At 46.2% G+C, this 22994-nt stretch overlaps 1 protein-coding gene and 2 pseudogenes across 1 annotated transcript in view; 2 read left to right on the top strand and 1 right to left on the bottom strand.

The window, feature by feature from the left end:
- The window catches only part of LOC149435057 (ABC-type organic anion transporter ABCA8-like), a 76999-nt gene that overhangs the window by 25461 nt on the left and 28544 nt on the right, over positions 1-22994 (bottom strand). The window contains exons 17-22 of the mRNA XM_089663060.1: positions 22690-22829; positions 20513-20632; positions 19189-19390; positions 17886-18052; positions 14958-15088; positions 10604-10741 (exon numbers count right to left, since the gene is read on the bottom strand). Of these exons, the coding sequence (XP_089519186.1) occupies positions 10604-10741; positions 14958-15088; positions 17886-18052; positions 19189-19390; positions 20513-20632; positions 22690-22829 (898 nt within the window). The remainder of the gene's footprint in view (positions 1-10603; positions 10742-14957; positions 15089-17885; positions 18053-19188; positions 19391-20512; positions 20633-22689; positions 22830-22994) is intronic.
- LOC149435058 (U2 spliceosomal RNA) lies at positions 12614-12773 on the top strand (annotated as a pseudogene).
- LOC149435059 (U2 spliceosomal RNA) lies at positions 13616-13731 on the top strand (annotated as a pseudogene).

The following is a 22994-nucleotide window of genomic DNA, read 5'->3' on the forward strand; positions in this document are numbered from 1 at the left end:
ATGTCAGTGTCCCCAGTGTTCTCAGCCCCCTGCAAATCACTCCCCCCCCCTCCGTATAGTATTTTCAGCAGTACTCAACCCCCCCCTTCAAATCATCATCCCTGCCCCATGGTACTGTCCTCTGCTCCCCTCACATCTCTTCTCTACAGTACTGTCCTCTGCTCCCCTCACATCTCTTCTCTACAGTACTGTCCTCTGCTCCCTTCACATCTCTCCTCCGCGGTACTGTCCTCTGCACCTTCACATCTCTTCTCCGCAGTACTGTCCTCTGCTCCCTTCACATCTCTCCTCCACAGTACTGTCCTCTGCTCCCTTCACATCTCTCCTCCACGGCACTGTCCTCTGCTCCCCTCACATCTCTCCTCCGCGGTACTGTCCTCTGCTCCCTTCACATCTCTCCTCCGCGGTACTGTCCTCTGCCCCTTCACATCTCTCCTCTACAGTACTGTCCTCTGCCCCTTCACATCTCTCCTCCACGGCACTGTCCCCTGCCCCTTCACATCTCTTCTCCGCAGTACTGTCCTCTGCCCCCTTCACATCTCTCCTCCACGGCACTGTCCTCTGCCCCTTCACATCTCTTCTCCGCAGTACTGTCCTCTGCACCTTCACATCTCTTCTCCACAGTACTGTCCTCTGCCCCTTCACATCTCTTCTCCGCAGTACTGTCCTCTGCCCCCTTCACATCTCTCCTCCACGGCACTGTCCTCTGCCCCTTCACATCTCTTCTCCACAGTACTGTCCTCTGCTCCCTTCACATCTCTCCTCCACGGCACTGTCCTCTGCCCCCTTCACATCTCTCCTCCACGGTACTGTCCTCTGCCCCTTCACATCTCTCCTCTGCAGTACTGTCCTCTGCTCCCCTCACATCTCTCCTCCACAGTACTGTCCTCTGCTCCCTTCACATCTCTCCTCCACAGTACGGTCCTCTTCCCCCTTCACATCTCTCCTCCACAGTACTGTCCTCTGCTCCCTTCACATCTCTAATCCACAGTACTGTCCTCTGCTCCCTTCACATCTCTCCTCCACAGTACTGTCCTCTGCTCCCTTCACATCTCTCCTCCACAGTACTGTCCTCTGCTCCACTCACATCTCTTCTCCACAGTACTGTCCTCTGCTCCCTTCACATCTCTCCTCCACAGTACTGTCCTCTGCTCCCTTCACATCTCTCTTCCCCGATACTGTCCTCTGCTCCCTTCACATCTCTCCTCCACAGTACTGTCCTCTGCCCCCTTCACATCTCTCCTCCACAGTACTGTCCTCTGCCCCCTTCACATCTCTCCTCCACAGTACTGTCCTCAGCCCCCTTCACATCTCTCCTCCACGACACTGTCCTCTGCCCCCTTCACATCTCTCCTCCACAGTACTGTCCTCTGCTCCCTTCACATCTCTCCTCTACAGTACTGTCCTCTGCTCCCTTCACATCTCTCCTCTACAGTACTGTCCTCTGCTCCCTTCACATCTCTCCTCTACAGTACTGTCCTCTTTTTTTTTTCAATTTCTCCTACTTGTTACAAAATTTTCCCATTTTTCCCATCTCGCGAGATGTATCTCCATCTTATCTTCCTGTATATAAAATATCCTCTCCATCTCCCTAGTCCAGTTTACTCTCTCTATCCATTCCTCCTCTTTCGGTATTTCTCTTTTCTTCCAATATTTGGGGATCAGGCTTTTTGCTGCGTTCAAATAGTACCCTAAACCTAATTTCTTATATTTACTAATTGGTATTTCTGAACTATGTAACAGGCATATCCCAGGGTCTAACCCGATATTCATTTCAATGATGTTCTCTATTAAATATATTATTTTTTTCCAGAATATTTGAATCTTTGGACATTCCCACCAAATATGATAAACTGTCCCCACTTCCCCACACTCTCGCCAACACCACTGTGATTTCTCCGCACTTATCTTTCCCTCCACACTCGGAACAATGTGCCATCTTGTCAGACATTTATAATTTAATTCCACATCCCTCAAACTTACATTTCCGTGAACTAATCTATTTATTTTCTTCTGTTTTCCTTCATCTAGTACCACCCCCATGTCTCTTTCCCAATTCACTATGTGCAGTGGTTTAATATTTGTGCCTAAATCTGTGAGGATTCTATATACTTTGGCTATTCCATGTTTCCCATCACCCCGTGTGTCCAGCAACCTTTCAAACAAATTCCAATCCTCTTTCATTCTCAGGGGTTTTTTTAGATTTCCCCAAAAACGTTTTAATTGATAGTATCGCCACTCATCCAGCCTAGTGAAAATATTTCCCTTTTCCTTTTCCAGCTCTTTAAAGGTCTTCAATTTCCCATCCCCCATTATATCTCTGAGTTGGACGTCCTCCTTTGTAAACCATCTACCTGCTATTTCTTCTCTACCTGGTGGAAAAAATTCTGTATTTCTTAGTGGCATAAGTATAGAGTTAAATTCCCATCTCATATATTTGTGTATTTTATCCCATTCCCTTAATACATTTACAGTGTACAAACTTAAATCCTCCTTCAGTCCTCTATATTGTGTCGGTAACCATATTATACTATTCAGTTTAGTTCCACTAAGTGTATTCTCAATTTTTACCCAGCTTTTCCCCTCTACATTGAACGTCCAATCAAAGATTCTTCCTAATATTACTGCTTTATAATATCTCTTTATATCTGGAACTCCCAGGCCACCCTGCTCTTTATCTCTACTTAATACCTCATGGGACACCCTCGGTTTTTTCTTCCTCCAGATATATCCCGTTATCATTTTTTTTATCACTTTAAAAAAAGCTTCCGGGAGTTTAATTGGTATCATTTGGAATCTGTATAAAATTTTTGGTACGATTATCATTTTTACCAAGTTTATACGTCCTAACCACGATGGGGTTCCTCTCTCTAACGTTTTTAATTCCCCTTTTACTTCATTCAATAGTGAAATATAGTTTAGCTTATACAAGTTTTTATACGACGTGCTGAGCCTTACACCCAAGTACTTTATATCACTTTCTTTCCAAATAAAGGGAAACTCTTCTTGTATTTTTTCCTGTTCACTTTTTGGGATATTTATGTTTAAGATCTCAGTTTTTGTTGGATTGATTTTTAAATTTGATAATTCTCCATATTCCTTCAACAATTTCATTAGATTTGGGAGTGTGATCCTGGGGCTCCCCACATAAAACAGCAGATCATCAGCGAAAGCTGCCACTTTATGTTCTACACTTCCTATCTGAATTCCCTTTATGTCTCCATTTTTCCTTATTGTTGATAAAAGAGGCTCTAATGACAAAACATATAATAAGGGAGACAAAGGGCAGCCCTGCCTCGTTCCATTTGACATCCCAATGGGTTCTGTTTTTTCCCCATTTACTATTACCACTGCCGAGGGTTTACTATACAGTTTTCCAATCCATTCCCTCATTCTACCTCCTATTCCTAGATCTTCTAAGGTATCCATCATGAAGCCCCAGTCTACTCTATCGAAGGCCTTTTCTGCATCAATTGAAAGGGCCACCGCTGGTACCTCCCCATTTTTACTTCTCTGAATCAGCATCAGGGATCTCAACCCATTGTCCCTGCCCTCTCTTCCTGGGACAAAGCCCACCTGATCTCCATGTATCCATGTAGGCATAAACTCCTTCAACCTATTCGCTAGGACCTTTGCATATATCTTGGTGTCCAAATTCAACAGTGAAATGGGCCTATAACTTGAACATTGCGAGACGTCTTTCCCTTCTTTATGTAACAGTACCACATGAGCCTGCAAAGATTCTCCCCTCATGTCCATCTCTCCTCCCAGGGCATTCATATATTTTTCCAGTTTGGGGTTTAATATTTCACTAAATTTTTTATAATACCCTACTGTATAGCCATCTGGGCCTGGGCTCTTCCCCATCTCCATACTTTTTACTACTATCCTTATCTCTTCTTGTGTAATCTCTGCTTCAAGGGAGTTTAGTTGGTCTTCTTTTATTTTTGGTAATCCTGCATTTTTTAGATAAATCTTCCTTTTTTTTTTCTTTTTTTCCTTATCCATATTATTTACTTCATCATATGGAGTGATATTATACAACTTCCTGTAATAGTCCGCGAACGTCTTTGCAATTTCTTTATTTGAGTGGACCATTTCTCCCTTAGGGCTTTTTATTTTATCTATATAATTCCTATTTTTTTTTTTCCTTAAGGTTCTCATTAAATATTTTCCTGGCCTATCTCCCCATTTATAGTTTTCGCTTAACACTTTATTATACACTCTCCTTCTCTCCTCTTCCATCAGGGTTTCCAGTTCCTCTTTCTTTTTTATTATCTTCTGCTTAATTTCTATTAGCATTTTATTTTTATATAGTTGTTCTAACTCCGATATATCTTTTAAGAACCCACTAATTTTTTCTCTTCTTTCTCTTTTTTTTCTTGCCCCAATTGCAATCAGAACTCCTCTTATATATGCCTTATGAGCCTCCCATACTGTTGCTTTAGACACATCCTCTGTCTCGTTCTCTTTAAAGAATCTCTCAATTTCCTTCCCGATCCTCTGTGCATTATCCTTGTCCATGAGAAGTGCTTCATTCAACCTCCAACCTACCCCTTCTGTTCTCCTCCCCCATCCCATCCTCAATACAACAGGGGCATGATCCGAGAGCGTCATTACTCCTATGTCTGCTTTAACCATTGAGTCTATAAAGTGATGTTCTACCAATATATAGTCCAACCTTGAGTATATCTGATGTGCATTTGAGAAAAATGTGTAGTCTCTATCTTTCATATGCAAGATTCTCCATGAATCTACCAATTGGCATCCATGGATCACCTTCTTTAATAGTCTCAGAGATCTACTCCCCTCTCTTTGTACCTTAGAATTTGTATCAATTTGTGGATCCATACAAAAATTAAAATCTCCCGCCACTATTATACAACCCTCTTTAAAATCCATCAACTTTTTTAACACACCCTTCAAGTACTCCTCTGGTTTTTTATTTGGACAATATATATTAGCTACTGTGCACTCCACCCCTTGTATTTTACCCTTCAAAAACAGATATCTCCCCTCTGGGTCCACTTTTCTGTCCTTTAATTCAAATCTTATATTTTTTCTGAACCCTATTGCCACCCCTTTAGCTCTCTTAATTGGGGAATCTGCAAAATACCATATTGGGTAATCTCTAGATTTCAGCTTCACCTTAGATTCTATCTCAAGATGTGTCTCCTGCAAAAAGACCACCGAAACTGCTTGATGATGTAATTCCTTAAATAACCTAAATCTCTTCCCAGGACAATTTAATCCCTTTACATTATAAGTGATAACTTGTAAATCTTCCATCTTTTTTTTTTTTTTTTTTTAGAGATCACATAACTATCCTCCTTCTCTTTACCCTTGCTTTTTATACCTCTCTCTATCCTGCAGAGTATTTCCTTTATTATTCTTTTCCCTCCCTCCCTCCCTCAACTCTCCCCAACCCCTACCCTTCCTAACCCTCCCCCCCTGCCAGCTCCCCCCCCCCCTCCCTCCCGCCTCCCCACCCCCCCCAGGCTTCCCATGCCTTTGGATCATATTCCACCTTTGATCCCTCTATGGGGGTTTGACTCTGCCCATGACCGCTTACCTCCCCCTCCTCCCCAATATCCCCTTATCTGTTAATTCTCTATTTCCTCTTTTGACCAGCTGCCACTTTCCTGACCCACAAAAATCCAACTCTCCCTCCTCCACTTCCCAACCAGGTATCGTTTGTCTCTGCAGTCCAAGTTTGTCACAAAATTCCTCCATGTCTTCCGGGAATTTTAAAATAGCTGTAGTTCCATCCCTCCACCCAATTAAACTTAAGTCACGACCCCATCTGTATTTCACATTTTGTTTTTTCATCTCTTCTAATAGGGGTTTCAGTGATCTCTTCCTTCTCAGAGTCTCTGCTGTCAGATCTGCAAAAATTTGGATATTTTTCCCTCCATATGTAATATTTGTTTTTCCTTTGATCTTTTTCCATATCTCTTCTCTATCTCCATAATTATGAAATTTAACAATTATATCTCTCGGTTTTTCTACCCCTTTTCCTTGTTGGTACTTCCCAATCCTGTATACTTCATCCAGTTTGAACATCTCCTCATCCGAGTTGTCCATTATGAAGTTCAAGATTTTGCCAGATAATTCTTTTAAATCTTCCCCCTTTGTCAGTTCCGGGATTCCTCTTACTCTGATATTATTTCTCCTTTCTCTATTTTCTTGTTCTTCCATCCTATAAAGCAATCTCTTGTATTCTTTTTTATCTTCAATTATCCATTTCTCTAATTTTAGGATATTCTGAGCCTGGGCTTGTACCTTCTCCTCCACTTCCTCCACCCTAGTTAACAGTTGTCCCAGATCTTCCCGGATCATCCCCATCTCTTGCTTTATTGAGTTTTCCAAACCTTTAAACATCTCCACCATTTCTTTTTTGTTAGGTATTTGCATATCTCTTTCCAACTCTCTTGGTTCAATACCTTCCATTTGATTGTTATAAACTGGGCCCAGGGAAAGTCTCGGACTATTATCCACACTTATATCCAATTCACTTTTTTCATTTATTCCCTGAGTTCTTTCTGGGGTAACATTTCCTTGTGACACATATTTCTTAATTGTACCAGTTTGGGTATTCTTAGGCCCGCTCCCTTTTATATTTTTACCTTTCATGTTGTTATTGAAATATTTACTCTTGTTTCATGCAACTTCGGTTCTCTTACTCCTCCCGATCTTCAGACCTATCCTAGGAATCCCCTAATTCTTTTATTTTCAGGATGAATTTTTAAAACACTGTCTTATTCTGGATACTTGGGAAAGTAGTGCAGGAGCTCAATATATATAAAAGTCTAATATACGAACCCAATGTAAATGGTGTATAAAAAGGGGACCTGTAGGCTGAAGACTAACCCACGGTCATCACTCACCCACCGCGTTGGAACCTCACTCCAGAAGCAGATCTCCTCTGTATTTTTGTCCACTTATAGCCTCTTGAAAGGATTCCTAGGGGTCTCACGTAGCTCATGTAGCTTATCTTTAGGTCACAAGTCCTCTTAAGTTGGAGTTGATATACAGGTTAATACTTAATAGAGAAAGGAGTAGTGTAGGAGGTATACTTTTTAACCCTTTTATGAAAATGAAGATATAAAGTTTATAAGACTGTAAAGTTGAGAATGGTTAGGAGATGATATGGGGTGGAGGTAGGTTAAGTAGAGGAGACAGGTATATGTTTATACGTGGTGTATATTGTGGGGGCAATATGTCTTTTGCTCTCCTCCACCTGCACTGCTATCGGGCAATCTCTCTCCTTCTCTGAGCTCCCAGAGCTCCTCCGCGGCTTCCCACGTGTCGGTGCCGCTCCAATACCTTGCCCGTCTCACCAGCGTCTCCCTGGCGACCCCGCTCCTCCGAAGCCGCCGCAAGACGCCGGAGGATACCACGAGGCTTCCCTCTCTCAGCTGGCTCTAGGCTGCCCGACCGTCTCCCTGGCAACCCTGCTCCTCCGAAGCCACCGCGTGACACCGCGAGACGCCAGAAGATACCACGAGGTTTCCCTCTCTCAGCTCTCTCCAGGTTCCAGGCTGCCCGACCGTCTCCCTGGCAACCCTGCTCCTCCTCGATAACAGCTGCTGGGCGTCGGGGGAAAACCCAGAGGTATCCCCCTCCCGTCTCTCTCCTGACACTCTCCTGGGTCCGATCGTCCTCGGGCTTCCACGAATCCTCTCCTGCAGGTGGGTCTCTGCACTCAATTAGTGCTGCTGGCCATTTCAATCAGGGATTCATAGGGAGGATAAACGAGGGGAGGCTATCGGAGAGTGCTTACTACACCCTCTCCCATGCCGCCATGTTCAGGCTCCACCCTTTTCCTGCCCAGTACTGTCCTCTGCTCCCTTCACATCTCTCCTCTACAGTACTGTCCTCTGCTCCCTTCACATCTCTCCTCTACAGTAATGTCCTCTGCTCCCTTCACATCTCTCCTCTACAGTACTGTCCTCTGCTCCCTTCACATCTCTCCTCCACAGTACTGTCCTCTGCCCCCTTCACATCTCTCCTCCACAGTACTGTCCTCTGCCCCCTTCACATCTCTCCTCCACAGTACTGTCCTCAGCCCCCTTCACATCTCTCCTCCACGACACTGTCCTCTGCCCCCTTCACATCTCTCCTCCACAGTACTGTCCTCTGCTCCCTTCACATCTCTCCTCCACAGTACTGTCCTCTGCTCCCTTCACATCTCTCCTCTACAGTACTGTCCTCTGCTCCCTTCACATCTCTCCTCTACAGTACTGTCCTCTGCTCCCTTCACATCTCTCCTCTACAGTACTGTCCTCTGCTCCCTTCACATCTCTCCTCTACAGTAATGTCCTCTGCTCCCTTCACATCTCTCCTCTACAGTACTGTCCTCTGCTCCCCTCACATCTCTCCTCCACAGTACTGTCCTCTGCTCCCTTCACATCTCTCCTCCACAGTACTGTCCTCTGCTCCCTTCACATCTCTTCTCCACAGTACTGTCCTCTGCTCCCTTCACATCTCTCCTCCACTGTACTGTCCTCTGCCCCTTCACATCTCTCCTCCACAGTACTGTCCTCTGCTCCCTTCACATCTCTCCTCCACAGTACTGTCCTCTGCACCTTCACATCTCTCCTCCACAGTACTGTCCTCTGCACCTTCACATCTCTCCTCCACGGTACTGTCCTCTGCTCCCTTCACATCTCTCTTCCCCGATACTTTCCTCTGCTCCCTTCACATCTCTCCTCTACAGTACTGTCCTCTGCTCCCTTCACATCTCTCCTCCACAGTACTGTCCATTGCTCCCTTCACATCTCTCCTCCACAGTACTGTCCTCTGCTCCCTTCACATCTCTCCTCCACAGTAATGTCCTCTGCCCCTTCACATCTCTCCTCCACAGTACTGTCCTCTGCCCCTTCACATCTCTCCTCCACAGTAATGTCCTCTGCTCCACTCACATCTCTCCTCTACGGCACTGTCCTCTGCCCCCTTCACATCTCTCCTCTATGGTACTGTCCTCTGCTCCCTTCACATCTCTCCTCCACAGTACTGTCCTCAGCCCCCTTCACATCTCTCCTCCACAGTACTGTCCTCAGCCCCCTTCACATCTCTCCTCCACAGTACTGTCCTCTGCCCCCTTCACATCTCTCCTCTACAGTACTGTCCTCTGCTCCCTTCACATCTCTCCTCCGCAGTACGGTCCTCTGCCCCCTTCACATCTCTCCTCCACAGTACTGTCCTCTGCTCCCTTCACATCTCTCCTCTACAGTAATGTCCTCTGCTCCCTTCACATCTCTCCTCCACAGTACTGTCCTCTGCTCCCTTCACATCTCTCCTCCACAGTACTGTCCTCTGCTCCCTTCACATCTCTCCTCTACAGTACTGTCCTCTGCCCCCTTCACATCTCTCCTCCACAGTACTGTCCTCTGCCCCCTTCACATCTCTCCTCCACAGTACTGTCCTCTGCTCCCTTCACATCTCTCCTCCACAGTACTGTCCTCTGCTCCCTTCACATCTCTCCTCCACAGTACTGTCCTCTGCTCCCTTCACATCTCTCCTCTACAGTACTGTCCTCTGCCCCCTTCACATCTCTCCTCCACAGTACTGTCCTCTGCTCCCTTCACATCTCTCCTCCACAGTACTGTCCTCTGCCCCCTTCACATCTCTCCTCCACAGTACTGTCCTCTGCTCCCTTCACATCTCTCCTCTACAGTACTGTCCTCTGCCCCCTTCACATCTCTCCTCCACAGTACTGTCCTCTGCTCCCTTCACATCTCTCCTCCACAGTACTGTCCTCTGCCCCCTTCACATCTCTCCTCTACAGTACTGTCCTCTGCTCCCTTCACATCTCTCCTCTACAGTACTGTCCTCTGCTCCCTTCACATCTCTCCTCCACAGTACTGTCCTCTCCCCCTTCACATCTCTCCTCTACAGTACTGTCCTCTGCTCCCCTCACATCTATCCTCCACAGTACTGTCCTCTGCTCCCTTCACATCTCTCCTCTACAGTACTGTCCTCTGCTCCCTTCACATCTCTCCTCTACAGTACTGTCATCTGCCCCCTTCACATCTCTCCTCCACAGTACTGTCCTCTGCCCCCTTCACATCTCTCCTCTACAGTACTGTCCTCTGCTCCCTTCACATCTCTCCTCCACAGTACTGTCCTCTGCTCCCTTCACATCTCTCCTCCACAGTACTGTCCTCTGCTCCCTTCACATCTCTCCTCCACAGTACTGTCCTCTGCCCCCTTCACATCTCTCCTCCACAGTACTGTCCTCTGCTCCCTTCACATCTCTCCTCCACAGTACTGTCCTCTGCCCCTTCACATCTCTCCTCCACAGTACTATCCTCTGCTCCCTTCACATCTCTCCTCCACAGTACTGTCCTCTGCTCCCTTCACATCTCTCCTCCACAGTACTGTCCTCTGCTCCCTTCACATCTCTCCTCCACAGTACTGTCCTCTGCTCCCTTCACATCTCTCCTCCACAGTACTGTCCTCTGCTCCCTTCACATCTCTCCTCCACAGTACTGTCCTCTGCCCCCTTCACATCTCTCCTCCACAGTAATGTCCTCTGCTCCCTTCACATCTCTCCTGTGCAGTACTCTCCTCTCCCGGAGGCGGTCAGGTGGATACTCACAGGGATGACGGGGTCATTATACACCCTGATCCTCTCCGTGGAGTTATAGATCCTCATAAAGGCGTTGCTGAGAATATTAACCAATACCGGGAGGCAGTTGTGGGCTCGGGGGTTTCCGATTATTTTGTACCCGTAACCCTAAAAAATATAATCAGAAAAGGGATTCAACTCAGGTCTGGGAATTGTATTGTCAAGGCAAATCCAGATGAACTCATTCGTCATTTCATGCATTGTCATCCAATAAGATCAGATTTATGTATGTGTAGCCAAGCATTATTGTTTTCATTTTAGAGCAGGGAAGCATTGAAAGCCTTATTAAGCTATCTTTTGCTGTCTGTATCCTGCTGGGGAGATATTCCCTCACTTCCTGTCTTGGAGATCTCACAAATGGACACTAATTCCTGCAGACACACTCCAAAATCTCACAGAAAGTCTTCCAGGAGGGGGTGGAGGAGGTTATAGCTGCAAAGGGAGGCCAAAGTAATGGCCATGGGGGAAGGTGGGGAAATTCCATAGAAATTCCATAAAAATGGCCATATGGAGAGGGAGGCAACTCAGAAGTTTTGGCTATGGGGGAAGAAGGGAAGGAGCAACTCCAGGGTAATGGCCACAGGGAGAGAGGGCAATTCCATATTAATGCCATGGAGGGAGGTGAGCAACTCTATATTAATAGTCACATAGGGAGGTGAGCAACTCTATATTAATAGCTATGGGGGAAGGGAGGAAGGAGCAACCCCAGGGTAATGGCCATGGTGAGAATGGGCAATTCCATATTAATGGCCATGGAGGGAGGTAAGCGAATCTATATTAATGGCCATGAGGGAAGGGGGGAAAGAGTAACTCCAAGGTAATGGCCATGGAGGGAGGTGAGCAACTCTGTATTAATGGCCATAGGGGAAGAAGGGAAGAAGCAACTCCAGGGTAATGGCCATGGGGAGAATGGGCAATTCCATATTAATGGCCATGGAGGGAGGTGAGCAACTCTATATTAATAGCCACAGAGGGAGGTGAGCAACTCTGTATTAATGACCATAGGGGAAGAAGGGAAGGAGCAACTCCAGGATAATGGCCATGGGGAGAATGGGCAATTCCATTATAATGGCCTTGGAGGGAGGTGCACAACTCTATATTAATAGCCACAGAAGGAGGTATGCAACACTATATTAATGGCCATGGGGGAAGGAGAACCCCAGGGTAATGGCTATGAGGAGAGTGGGCAATTCCATGGAGGGAGATGAGCAACTCTATATTAATGGCCATGGGGGAAGGGGGGCAGCAACTCCAAGGTATTGGCCACGGGGAGAGAAGGCAACTCCATATTAATAGCAATGGGGAGGGGGAGGTGACCCGCTCTATATTAATTGCCATTGGGAAGAAGTAACTCCGTATTATTGGCCATGGTTTTGGAATGGGTTGACCAACAAGCTCGTATAGGTGTGCCGGTCAGGTGTTCACAGACTATGGCCATATATTGTGTAGTGAATGTATAACGTGACCTTTTTTTTAATTGGGCCCTGCTTCCAATTTTTTCTGATTTTGATACTTATTAACAAAGCACGAGTGAATGTAACTAAGGACAATGTAATGTTTTAAATTCTGTGTTTCCTCTGGGATTTAATTTATACAAAATTGGATACAAAATCTTTAGCCATTGAGCTATAGAGACCCCAAACTACTGCAGCCTTTTATTGCTCTTTGTTAAGTAGATTTTATCTCACTTAGAAAGTTTTGGGGGTAATATTTGAATCTGTTGCTGCTTCAACCAATTTCTGTCAGTCTTCTTATTCGGCTAAAGATACACAGGAGAATGTTAGTAGTTACTAAAATCCCAAGGGATTATTCACTGGAAGTAGCACATGACTGGAGCATTGTGGAATCTTACGAGATTGATCCCTACCATGAGCTGCTCCTGTATCTTGCTCTGTAGGGATTTATTGGTTCTGCCCATTGGTCAGTAGCTACACCTGAACTTCAAAAAGAGTAGCTCTAGTGAGGTGATGGTGGTAAATGGCCGCTTCTCGGCCTTTTGGCTAAGATCAAGTGTAGTATCTGTTCTTATCAGTGTCCAGTGGGGGTGCTCCCGACCATTCTAGCTTTGCGGGGATGGTTGTTGTATAGTACCCTCACTGGTATGATGGGGGTCTGGATGGCTATTACGGGGGGAACAGAAACCGGGGAGCGCCACAAGTTAAGCTGGGGCCCTGGGAGTAATTCCCCTTTGGAACGTCTGAAGGACCCAGTACCTCCTGATTTGGACGGATCTACCTTGGTCTGGCCAGGGGCTGGGAAGGCAGAGAGTCCGCAAACTAGGTGCCCCCTGGGTAGTCGCCTCAGGGGTGCTCTGAGTAGCACTTGGGTGTGGGACCCCACGTTGTGAATGAGCACATGGTCACCGAGTTTAAATACTTTTTGCACTGCGCCTCTAGGACCGGGCCTTTTGGTCAAGTTCTGGGCAATTTTTTTGCTACAGGCCTCAGGGTCTGGTCAGTGCACAATTTGGGCACGACACTTTTTATTATTTTTATAGATTTATTTAATTATTTATTTATTTATTTTTCGTTCACCCCACGTTTGTCACTTTTTACTTTTGTGTGTGTTTTTCACAGGATGGAGGGTGTGGGTCCTTGGGCCTGCCCTGAAGTCTAGGGGGAGGATGTGTGGCCATACGGTTCCTTCCTCCCCTGTCCCTAGGGGGTTTTCTCTTCGGGAGAACCCCCTGACCTAGTACTGGATGTCCGGCTTCGGCTGGACATAAGGAACGGTGGTCCACCAGGCCTTTTGGCCAGGAGGACCAAATGGGAACCCTGTCCCTGTCAGGAGCTTCGTGCCCCGGGGGATCAGGGTAGCAGTCCAACCCCTTCGGGGGTAGGACAAAGCACACCCTTAAGTGCACTTTTTGTGTGGTGTTTTGCACTTGCACTTTTTTGTGAACACTTATTGGTTTTTTCGTTATAGTTGCACGTTTGCGGACTTAAAAAAAAAAAAAAAAAAGATGGTGGTAAATGGTGGTAAATCGCTTCTCGGCCTTTTGGCTAAGATCAAGTGTAGTATCTGTTCTTATCAGTGTCCAGTGGGGGTGCTCCCGGCCATTCTAGCTTTTCGGGGATGGCTGTTGTATAGTACCCTCACTGGTATGATGGGGGTCCGGAAGGCTAGTACCGGAGTGACAGAAACTGGGGAGCGCCATGATTCGTTCTGGGGCCTCGGGAGTAATTCCTCCGAGAAGACTGGAAAGACCCAGTACCTCCTGATTTGGACGGATCTACCTTGGTCTGGCCAGGGGCTGGGGACGCAAAAAGTCCACAAACTCAGTGCCCCCTGAGTAGTCGCCTCAGGGGTGTCACTAGTAACACTTGGGTGTGGGACCCCACGGTGTGAAGATGGCACATGGTCACTGTTTTTCACTCTTTTTGCACAGCGCCCTAAGGACCAGGTCTTTTGGCTAAGTCCAGGGCAATTTTTGCTACAGGCCTCAGGGCCTGGTCTGTGCACAATTTGGCACGGTACCACTTTTTTATTTTCTATTTATTTAATTTATTCACTCCCACGTTTTGTCACTTTTTGCTTTACTTATGTGTGTGTTTTTCACGGATGGAGGGTGTGGGTCCTCGGGCCTACCCTGAAGTCTAGGGGGAGGATGTGTGGCCTTTTGGTTCCTTCCTCCCCTGATCCCTAGGGGGCCCTTCTTCGGGAGAGCCCCCTGACCAAGTACTGGGTGTCTGGCTTCGGCTGGACACAAGGAACGGTGGTCCACCAGGCCTTTTGGCCAGGAGGACCAATTGGGAATCTTGTCCCCGTCAGGAGCTTCGTGCCCCGGGGGATCAGGGTAAGCGGTCCAAGCCCCTTTAGGGGTAGGACACAGCACACCCCTAAGTGCACTTTTTCGTGTGGTGTTTTGCACTTGCACATTTTTTGTGAACACTTACGGGTTTTTTCGTTATAGTTGCACGTTTGCGGACTTAAAAAAAAAAAAAAAAAAAAAAAGATGGTGGTAGATGGTTGAACTCCTCAGTAGCAAGAGAGTAAATTCATCCACATAACCTACCTTTAAGGGTATAGCCGAGACGTTTCAGGGCATCGGCTCCCCCTTCTTCAGGGTTATAAATATACAGATATTAGCTGTGCATTTATCCCATAAATTTATCAAAAATAGTGTTTTTCTTCAAACGAATATAGAAATGTATAGTGTAAATCTGGTCTGTCTGTAGAGTAGAGTGTAAGCTCTTCTGCTTTATAGATCAGTGATGGTTCAGTGCCGTATACATCAGGAGTATGGTCAGAAACCAGTTCTGTTGGGTTACTTTTAGTATCCTTAGTAGTAGAGAAATGTTACTTTGTAAGAAAGTTTCATTACCTTGTCATTGTCTCGTGTGATCTCTATAGCGCCGTTATAGGCCGTAGTGTTTTCATCATATGGACCATCCACAACATCCACAGCGATATCCTGAGCCATGACACCATGAACCAGATTTTCAATGGGGAGACCTATGTGGAGACATACTGGAAGTCACCATTATGGAAGGTTATGGATTCGGTATAAGGATCCTTAGTGACATGAACAGGTTAAGTGTAAAAACATTCTGAGGTGGTTGTAGGGTGACTCCTATAGTTGGAAATTTGTTTTACTCATTGGGTAACATTTTTGCAGATTTGTATATTGCTATAGATCGCAGCAGTACTGAGCAAGACACATACATGGATTTCTGCGAGCTGCTTGTGCCATTGGTGGTACTGTTAGCCATGTGATAATGTGAGTAATATATTTATTTCCTATGATCAGCAGCTCCATCTAGTGGCCATAATGTGGTATTTTCTTCATTGGGGTATCTCAGGAAAATACTGCATTGTGGCCACTAACAATGCTGACAATCATGACGTTTGATGGTGGTGTGAATGCTTGAGACATTTGCACAGTGAACTTTTTATAAATAGACCCCAAGGAGTTTTTTTTGTAGAGACAGTATATATGTCTCCTGCCAATAAAAAAGATTCTTCACTTGTCTGTTGGCAATGTTTCCTTGTGTGTGATTTGTATGAACAGTGCAGTTTTTGTTCCCAGCATCTAAAAGATGAGAGAATGGAGACAGGAACCGGAGCTCCAGCATTAGTGGCCCACTAGCGGTGGAAGAATGAAGATGCCAGACCAGAAGAAGGCTAGAAGAATATGGCAGAGAAAAGGTGGAGCATAGACCACCCGATCTAAGTCACCTTAATGTGCAACATACTGTACTTGCACAGGTTAAGTGTAGAGACATTCTCAGGCGGTTGTAGGGTTGACCCCCATAGCAGGAAATGTGTTTTACCCATTAGTAACATTGTTGCAGGCAGTGGTGTATCTAGGTTTTGTGCTGCCCTAGGCAACACAAAAATCAGCCGTCCCAACCTTCCCCGCGAAGAAAGCCTGACACTGACCAACAACCCCCCAATGGAGAGAGCCTGACACTGACCAACACCCCCCCCCCAACCGCAAAGAGAGCACAACACCAACCAGCAACCCACCCCCCCCAAAGGAGTGAGCCTGACACCAACACCCCCCCCAACACTGGAGAGAGCATAACACCAACCAGCAACCCACCCCTCCAAAGGAGAGAGCCTGACACCAACACTCCCCCCCCCCCCAACCACAGAGAGAGCACAACACCAACCAGCAACCCCCCCCCCCAAAGGAGTGAGCCTGAAACCAACACCCCCCCCAACACTGGAGAGAGCATAACACCAACCAGCAACCCACCCCTCCAAAGGAGAGAGCCTTACACCGACACCCCCCCAACCACGGAGAGAGCACAACACCAACCAGCAACCCACCCCTCCAAAGGAGAGAGCCTGACACTGACCAACATCTCCCCCTCAAACCGCGGACAGAGCCCAACACCAACCAGCAACCCACCCCCCAAAGGAGAAAGCCTGACAACAACACCCCCCCCAACCCTGGAGAGAGGATAACACCAACCAGCAACCCAACCCCCCCCAAAGGAGAGAGCCTGACACCAACCAACACCACCTCCCCTTGGCCAAGAGAGCCTTCCAATACCACCCCCTCCCCCATACACCCGCTGCCACCCCCTTCCCAGGCAAGAGAGAGAAAGAAACTCATGGACACTCACCCTCACAGCTCCGGACATTCCCGGGAATGAGAGTTGGGCTCTGCATACATCAAGCAGCCTGCATGCTATCTTGGCTCCCACCTGGTCCCCATGCAGCGAGTGTTCCTTCTTCCAGGGGCAGCGTTGCCCCCCTGAAAAATGCCGCCCTAGGCAAATGCCTTGTTTGCCTTGTGGTAAATACGCCCCTGGTTGCAGGTTCTTTATGTCTTTAGATCCCAGCAGTGTTGTACAGCACCCATGCAGAGACTTCTGTGAGCTGCTCGTAACAATGATAACTAATGGTAAGCAATTAGTGATCATAATGTTAACTGATAATTGTAATGTTAACTAATGGGCAGACCAATGGGATTTTTTTGGGGTTTCATTGAAATGGTTTGAAAATTGGTTTGTGCGCCAATAATGGATATCAGGTTTCTTTTTTCAACTCATTTTCTTTTCCTTAAAGCTGCACTAAACTTACACAGCAGCCGTATGATATTAATCGAGTTGCAGAGAGAATATACTATCCACAAAACACATGGGGGTCCATTAAAAAAAATGCTGTGTGAATGTCTCAATCATTTGCACAGCGGTCATGAATAATCGCTGCAATGTGTGTAATATGTTGATTTCCTTTGACAATTAGCTCCATGTAGCGGCCATCATAATTCATCTTTTTTCCTATTAAGGTATTTCTAGAAAATAACACATTATAGACACCAAATGGAGCGGATTGGCATGACGTTTGATGATTTTGCTTTTATAAGTAGACCCCAAAGAGTACTTTTTTTTTTTTGGACAGACTTTTTATGTTTCTTCTGCCAAAAAAATGATTTACCTGTCTTATATAGAAAATTTTCTTTGAATATATTGCATGCTGTATTTTACAACAGTGTATATCCCTGGCTTCTATAGAATGAGAAAACAGAATTATTCAACTGGACCTAAGATGCCAGACCAGAAGAAAGTGGTCACGGTGGCATATGGAGTGAAAAAGTGAAGTAGGGGCCACACATACCTGTAGGAAACTAATCTAACTCTCTATGAGCTGCAGCCTACTTGCAGATTATAGTAAATGCTCTGGGAACCTCTAGGAACCGCTGCTTCAGTTCTGCTTTAAGTCTGACAATGTTTTTGATTTGCCAAATTAGATTTTTTAGCTTGATAACCAAAAATGATGGCCCCTTTATGTTTCGTACCAGTGGTGTTGACGAGCAGAAGATTGGAGTAATATCTGTGGGCCCGATCTCCAGGTCTTCGGAAGTAAAGATGTGGAGTCAGCTCCCAGGTGGTTTTGGTGTGAAAACTGTTCATCAGTATGCTGGAGGTAACCAGGGGAAGGATGAACAGTACCAGCAGAAGAAGTCTGAAATTCAATCTGCATATTAGATTAAGGACAACTACACAGAGCCTCTCATTTTCATTCCTACATTGCATTTGAAAGAAATCTTTGTTGATAGGTATGGTTGGGAGTAACCTTGTACTTGAAAACCTAAGTTGGACCCAGATGCCCCATCCTACAGATGATGGAGTTCAAATGTCTCCAGTGAAGGGTCCTGGTAATACTCCATCATACAAAGACATTGTAGACACTTGATATAACAGTTTGGTGAAGACCCTTTCCTGTTCCAACATGACTGTGCCTTGCTGTACAAAGCCAGCTCCATAAAGACATGGTCTGACTAGTTTGCTTTAGAAGAACTTGCGTGTCCTGCACAGAGACCTGACCTCAACCCTAATGAATGCCTTTGGGATGATTTGGAATGCTGATTGTAAGCCAGGTCTTTTGTGTACAAAGCTAATTCCATAAAGACACTGCCTGACCAGTATGGCATGGAGAACCTAGAGGGCCTTCACAGAGCCCTTATCTCAACCCTACTGGACACCTTTGGGATGAATTGCAAGCCAGTTCTTCTGTGTACAAAACCAGCTCCCATAAAGATGTGGTTGTGCTAGGTTGGTGTGGGGGAACATGGGTGTCCTCCACAAAATCCTGACCTCAACCTTACTAAACACCTCTGGGGTGAATTGGAACTCCAACAGTGATTTGGGTCTTCTGTTTACAAAGCCAGCTCAATAAAGACATGGTTGGACTAGTTTGGTGTGGACTAACTTGAGTGTCCTGTACAGATCCCTGACCTCAACCCTACTGAACACCTTTCAGATGAATTAGAAAACCAGTAGTGATCCTGATCATCTGATCATAAAGACATGGTTTGACCAGTTCAATGCGAAAGAAATGTCCAGCATAGAGCCCTGTGGAGGATCCCGGTGTCTCCTACATACACTGTATTGGCATTTTTGGATGGAGTTGGCCTAGAACATTTGCTTTTGTTCCAATCAAGCTATTACTAGATTGATGGGACATAGTGACTATATCGTCTAACGCCATCTGAAGCCACTTCTTCTCAATATGTAGAATTTTACACAATGGATTAACTCTCTATATCATACCCCTGTTCAGCCACATCAGATATTTCCAAAACTGAGGATATCACCTACATGGATCGAAAGCTTTTTATGTCATGGATAAGCTTCAAGTATCGGATCCTCGCCACGGCCAACACCTGCTGTCTCCATAGCGCCATCCCGCTGATGGTGGGCGTACCAGAGTCCGACATCAGCAGAGTAGAATCCTCTGGCTCTGAGGAGAAGTGATCCTGGTCCTCCTGTTCATTTTGCTCATGGGCAAAAACACCGTAATCTGATCATTCAAAATGGAAAACAAATCATAATACAGCAAAACGCTGATTGTATAGATATTATTTAGCATTTTCTTGTAAGATTGATGGTATCAATAATGTTAGTTTTAACACAGTATATTCCTTGACCTGACCTGGTCAATGCCTATCTAAACCCTAACAATGAACTTCTCTTATTTGCTACAAAATCTACAATTGGAAGAGTTTTGTTCAGGGGCGGACTGACAGCTCATGGGGCCCCCAGGCAATAGGAGATCATGGGGCCCCTGTGTCCTTCCCAAACTCAAAAAAGCCTATGAAAAAGGTACCAGGGGCATCTCATGGGGCCCCCTACTGACCCCCGGGCCCTCAGGCAGTGCCCGAGTTTCCAAATGGTCAGTCCGCCCCTGGTTTTGTTATTTCTATTTGGTAAGAACTCAAAAAAAAACCTGTTGATCCTGCCATAAATGCAGCCATCTATTAAATTCCTGTTGCCTCTGCATGTGCCAAATCTCAAGCAGTGTTTTGCCTGACCACTTGAGTTCTTTCTGTGAACTACAGGACACCTCTCTCCCAACAGAGAGGAGGAAATGTGGGAACCGTTCTTTAGTCCAGTCCTATAGTGACAATACTGTTCCTCAATAGATACAGAACAGTAATTGAGCATTGTCACCCCGGGACAGATAGGGGTCCATTTTAAAAAAAAAATGCTGTGCAAATGTTTCGCATTCGTACAGGCATAACAAATAATCCCCGAAACCTGTTTAATATGTTTATTTCCTATGATCGCTAGTGCCATCTAGTGGCCATAATGCGGTATTCTCCTCAAATACCTCAATGGGGAAAATACAGCATTATGACCACTAGATAGAGCTGACAATCATAGGAAACAGACATATTAGACAGGTTATGGGGATTATTCAGGATCACGACAGCTGTGTGCATGCTGAGACATTTGAACAGCATTTTTGTTTTATTATAAAGAGATCCGTTAATATGTTATTGGCAGGATCAACAGGTGAAAATAAAGCAAAAAAGAAAACAGATATAGCCAGCAAATCTAAGAATTGTGTTATGTTAAAATTTTGCAGAATTTCAGACCTCAGAACTTCTGGAATATGAAAACATATAAAAACGACGCCCACCTCCTTTTTCAATCTCGGCCTCTCCTTCCAGTTTCAGAAACACATCGTCCAGCGTGGTAATAGAGACCCCGTAACTTACAATGTCCCGTCCAACACGTCCCTCCAGGTCCGAGAACAGAGCTGTAAAGTAGGCAGTTTAAAGGTAAAGGGGAACTTCAGGATACAGATCTGGAAAGCACAGTGCCATTTGGGTTCCTCCAGGGCGCCGTGAGCAGGAGACCCAGTTTGACCTGCATCAGAGATGACATAAGGGGACTCTGCGGTGATGGGGCTCCCATCTTCTAATGTATAGGGTGGACTTTGATGTGATGAGGGGAATCTGACATTAAGAGGGGGACCTCTGACATGAAGAGGACACTGATGTAAAGGGAGGGCTCAAATGTGACTGGTAGACCCCTGATGTGATGGAGGTCCTCTGACGTGAAGGGGAAGGGGGGGGGGGGGACTGAGGTGAAGGAGGGCTCTGATGTGATTGGGAAACCTCTGATATGAAGGGGAGCTTCTGATTTGATGAGGAACCTCTGATGTGAAGGAGGGCTCTGATGTGATTGGGGAACCTCTGATATGAAAGGGAGCTTCTGATTTGATGAGGAACCTCTGATGTGAAGGAGGGCTCTGATGTGATTGGGGAACCTCTGATATGAAGGGGAGCTTCTGATTTGATGAGGGACCTCTGATGTGAAGGAGGGCTCTGATATGATTGGGGAACCTCTGATATGAAAGGGAGCTTCTGATTTGATGAGGGACCTCTGATGTGAAGGAGGGCTCTGATGTGATTGGGGAACCTTTGATATGAAGGGGAGCTTCTGATTTGATGAGGGACCTCTGATGGGAAGGGGGGAACTACTAATGTGAACTGGAGTAACTCTGATATGATTGGGGGACTTCAACATTTCGGGGAACCTCTGACATGTAGGGGGAATAGGATGTAAAGGGAGGGCTCTGATGTGAAGATGGGGGACCTCCGATGTGAAGGGAGGTTCTATTGTGAAGTTATTTTCATTGATAAGTAACATTTACATGTATCAGACTGGGATGCCTTCAGGTCATGCATACTTTTAAAGGGTGCCACCATTGAAGAAAAGTTGGGAACTGCTGATGCAATGCATTAATAACACTTACCTCTAGCACTTTCCCCTTAGGAGCTGCAGAAGGTTTGGGTCCACCTATGGTCCCGCACAGCCAGGCAACACACATTTCCACACAGACTTTGCTTTCAGGAGTTAGTAACCAGTCCATGAGCTTGTTTTGAAGCTTTATTAGGGGATTTAGAACTGGAATAGGGTGAGGGGTATACGGGATGCCCAATGGAACCAAGAAACCAAGGACAATTTCCTGAACTATATACAAGGGGTTAGAACAATCAATTTTTTCTGGATTGCAAGCCAGCGTCTCCAGTAGTACCACCACAGGCCCCAGAAGCTCCTCTTTCTGGCTGCCTGGAGGAATCCCTGGCCAAAGGAGATCCAGAGTTTGCAGCTTTAAGGCACAGTCCAGTCGGGAGCTAGTTAGGTTCCCACCCAAATGCCCTCTCCCCTCCTTTAGTCCAGGGGGTGTAGGAGTACTCACTATTCCTCTCCTGCAGGCTTGTTGGGTCGGTAGCTGCCTTTAGGCATTGTGCTGAGCTGGCTCCTTCCCGGGCTCCACAGGTGGTTCTCTCTCAGGGGGCCAGTGAGAAGTTTTTTCCCTTTCCAGATCCCACCTGGAGGCAGGCCCCTTTTTATTGTGCCCCTTCCCAGGCTCCACACTCTCCTCCTGCCCTCACATCTTCCACCCAAACTCTCCTGCAGTTGAGCAGGCTCACTCTTATAGGTTTGTCCTGACCCCCTGCCGAGCCTCCTGTTGGGGATTGGCCAGGTTCCTCTAAGTACAGACCAGATAATCCTCAGATCAACCCACTGCTTCTAGACCTTTCTCCAAAGTTCTAGAGCAGAGGGAAGGTCTAGAGAGCTGATCTGCAGAGCCTCTCAGCTCTGACCCAGAGTCGACCTACCTGCTGTTTTTTTCTGACATACAACTTCTAAAAATGTGGCAGGAGCTTTGCAGTACCCATAGCTCCATGCTCCTGGTCTTTGCACTCTCTGCTTCCTTTTCCCTTTGATTTATGAATCTACTGCATATGAATGCACAACAAATGTCTATTTTATACCCTCCAGACCATGACATGTGCCCCATACCTGGGAAGGCATCCATGTTCTCGAATGGCAGGGTGAAGGTCAAATCCTCCACATTCTGTGTGCTGAGTTTGGCACTGGAGACGTGCTGCTTTATGAGTGATGTGATGGCCTCTGTGTCACATGATGGGGTCACCTGCATCCTGTGTTCCCCAAAAAGACAAAATAAGTATTATGTTATCAGACAAATTGTATCACTAAAACAGGGGCGGAGTGACAACTCATGGGGCCCACGGGCTATAGGGGATCATGGGGCCCCTGTGTCCTTGCCCACACTCAAAGCACACCCAAAAAAGCCTATAAAAGGT

This window comes from Staurois parvus, unplaced genomic scaffold, assembly GCF_062004578.1.
Source record: "Staurois parvus isolate SC_StPar_1 unplaced genomic scaffold, SC_StPar_1.0 ptg001618l, whole genome shotgun sequence".
NCBI classification, from domain to species: Eukaryota; Metazoa; Chordata; class Amphibia; order Anura; family Ranidae; genus Staurois; species Staurois parvus.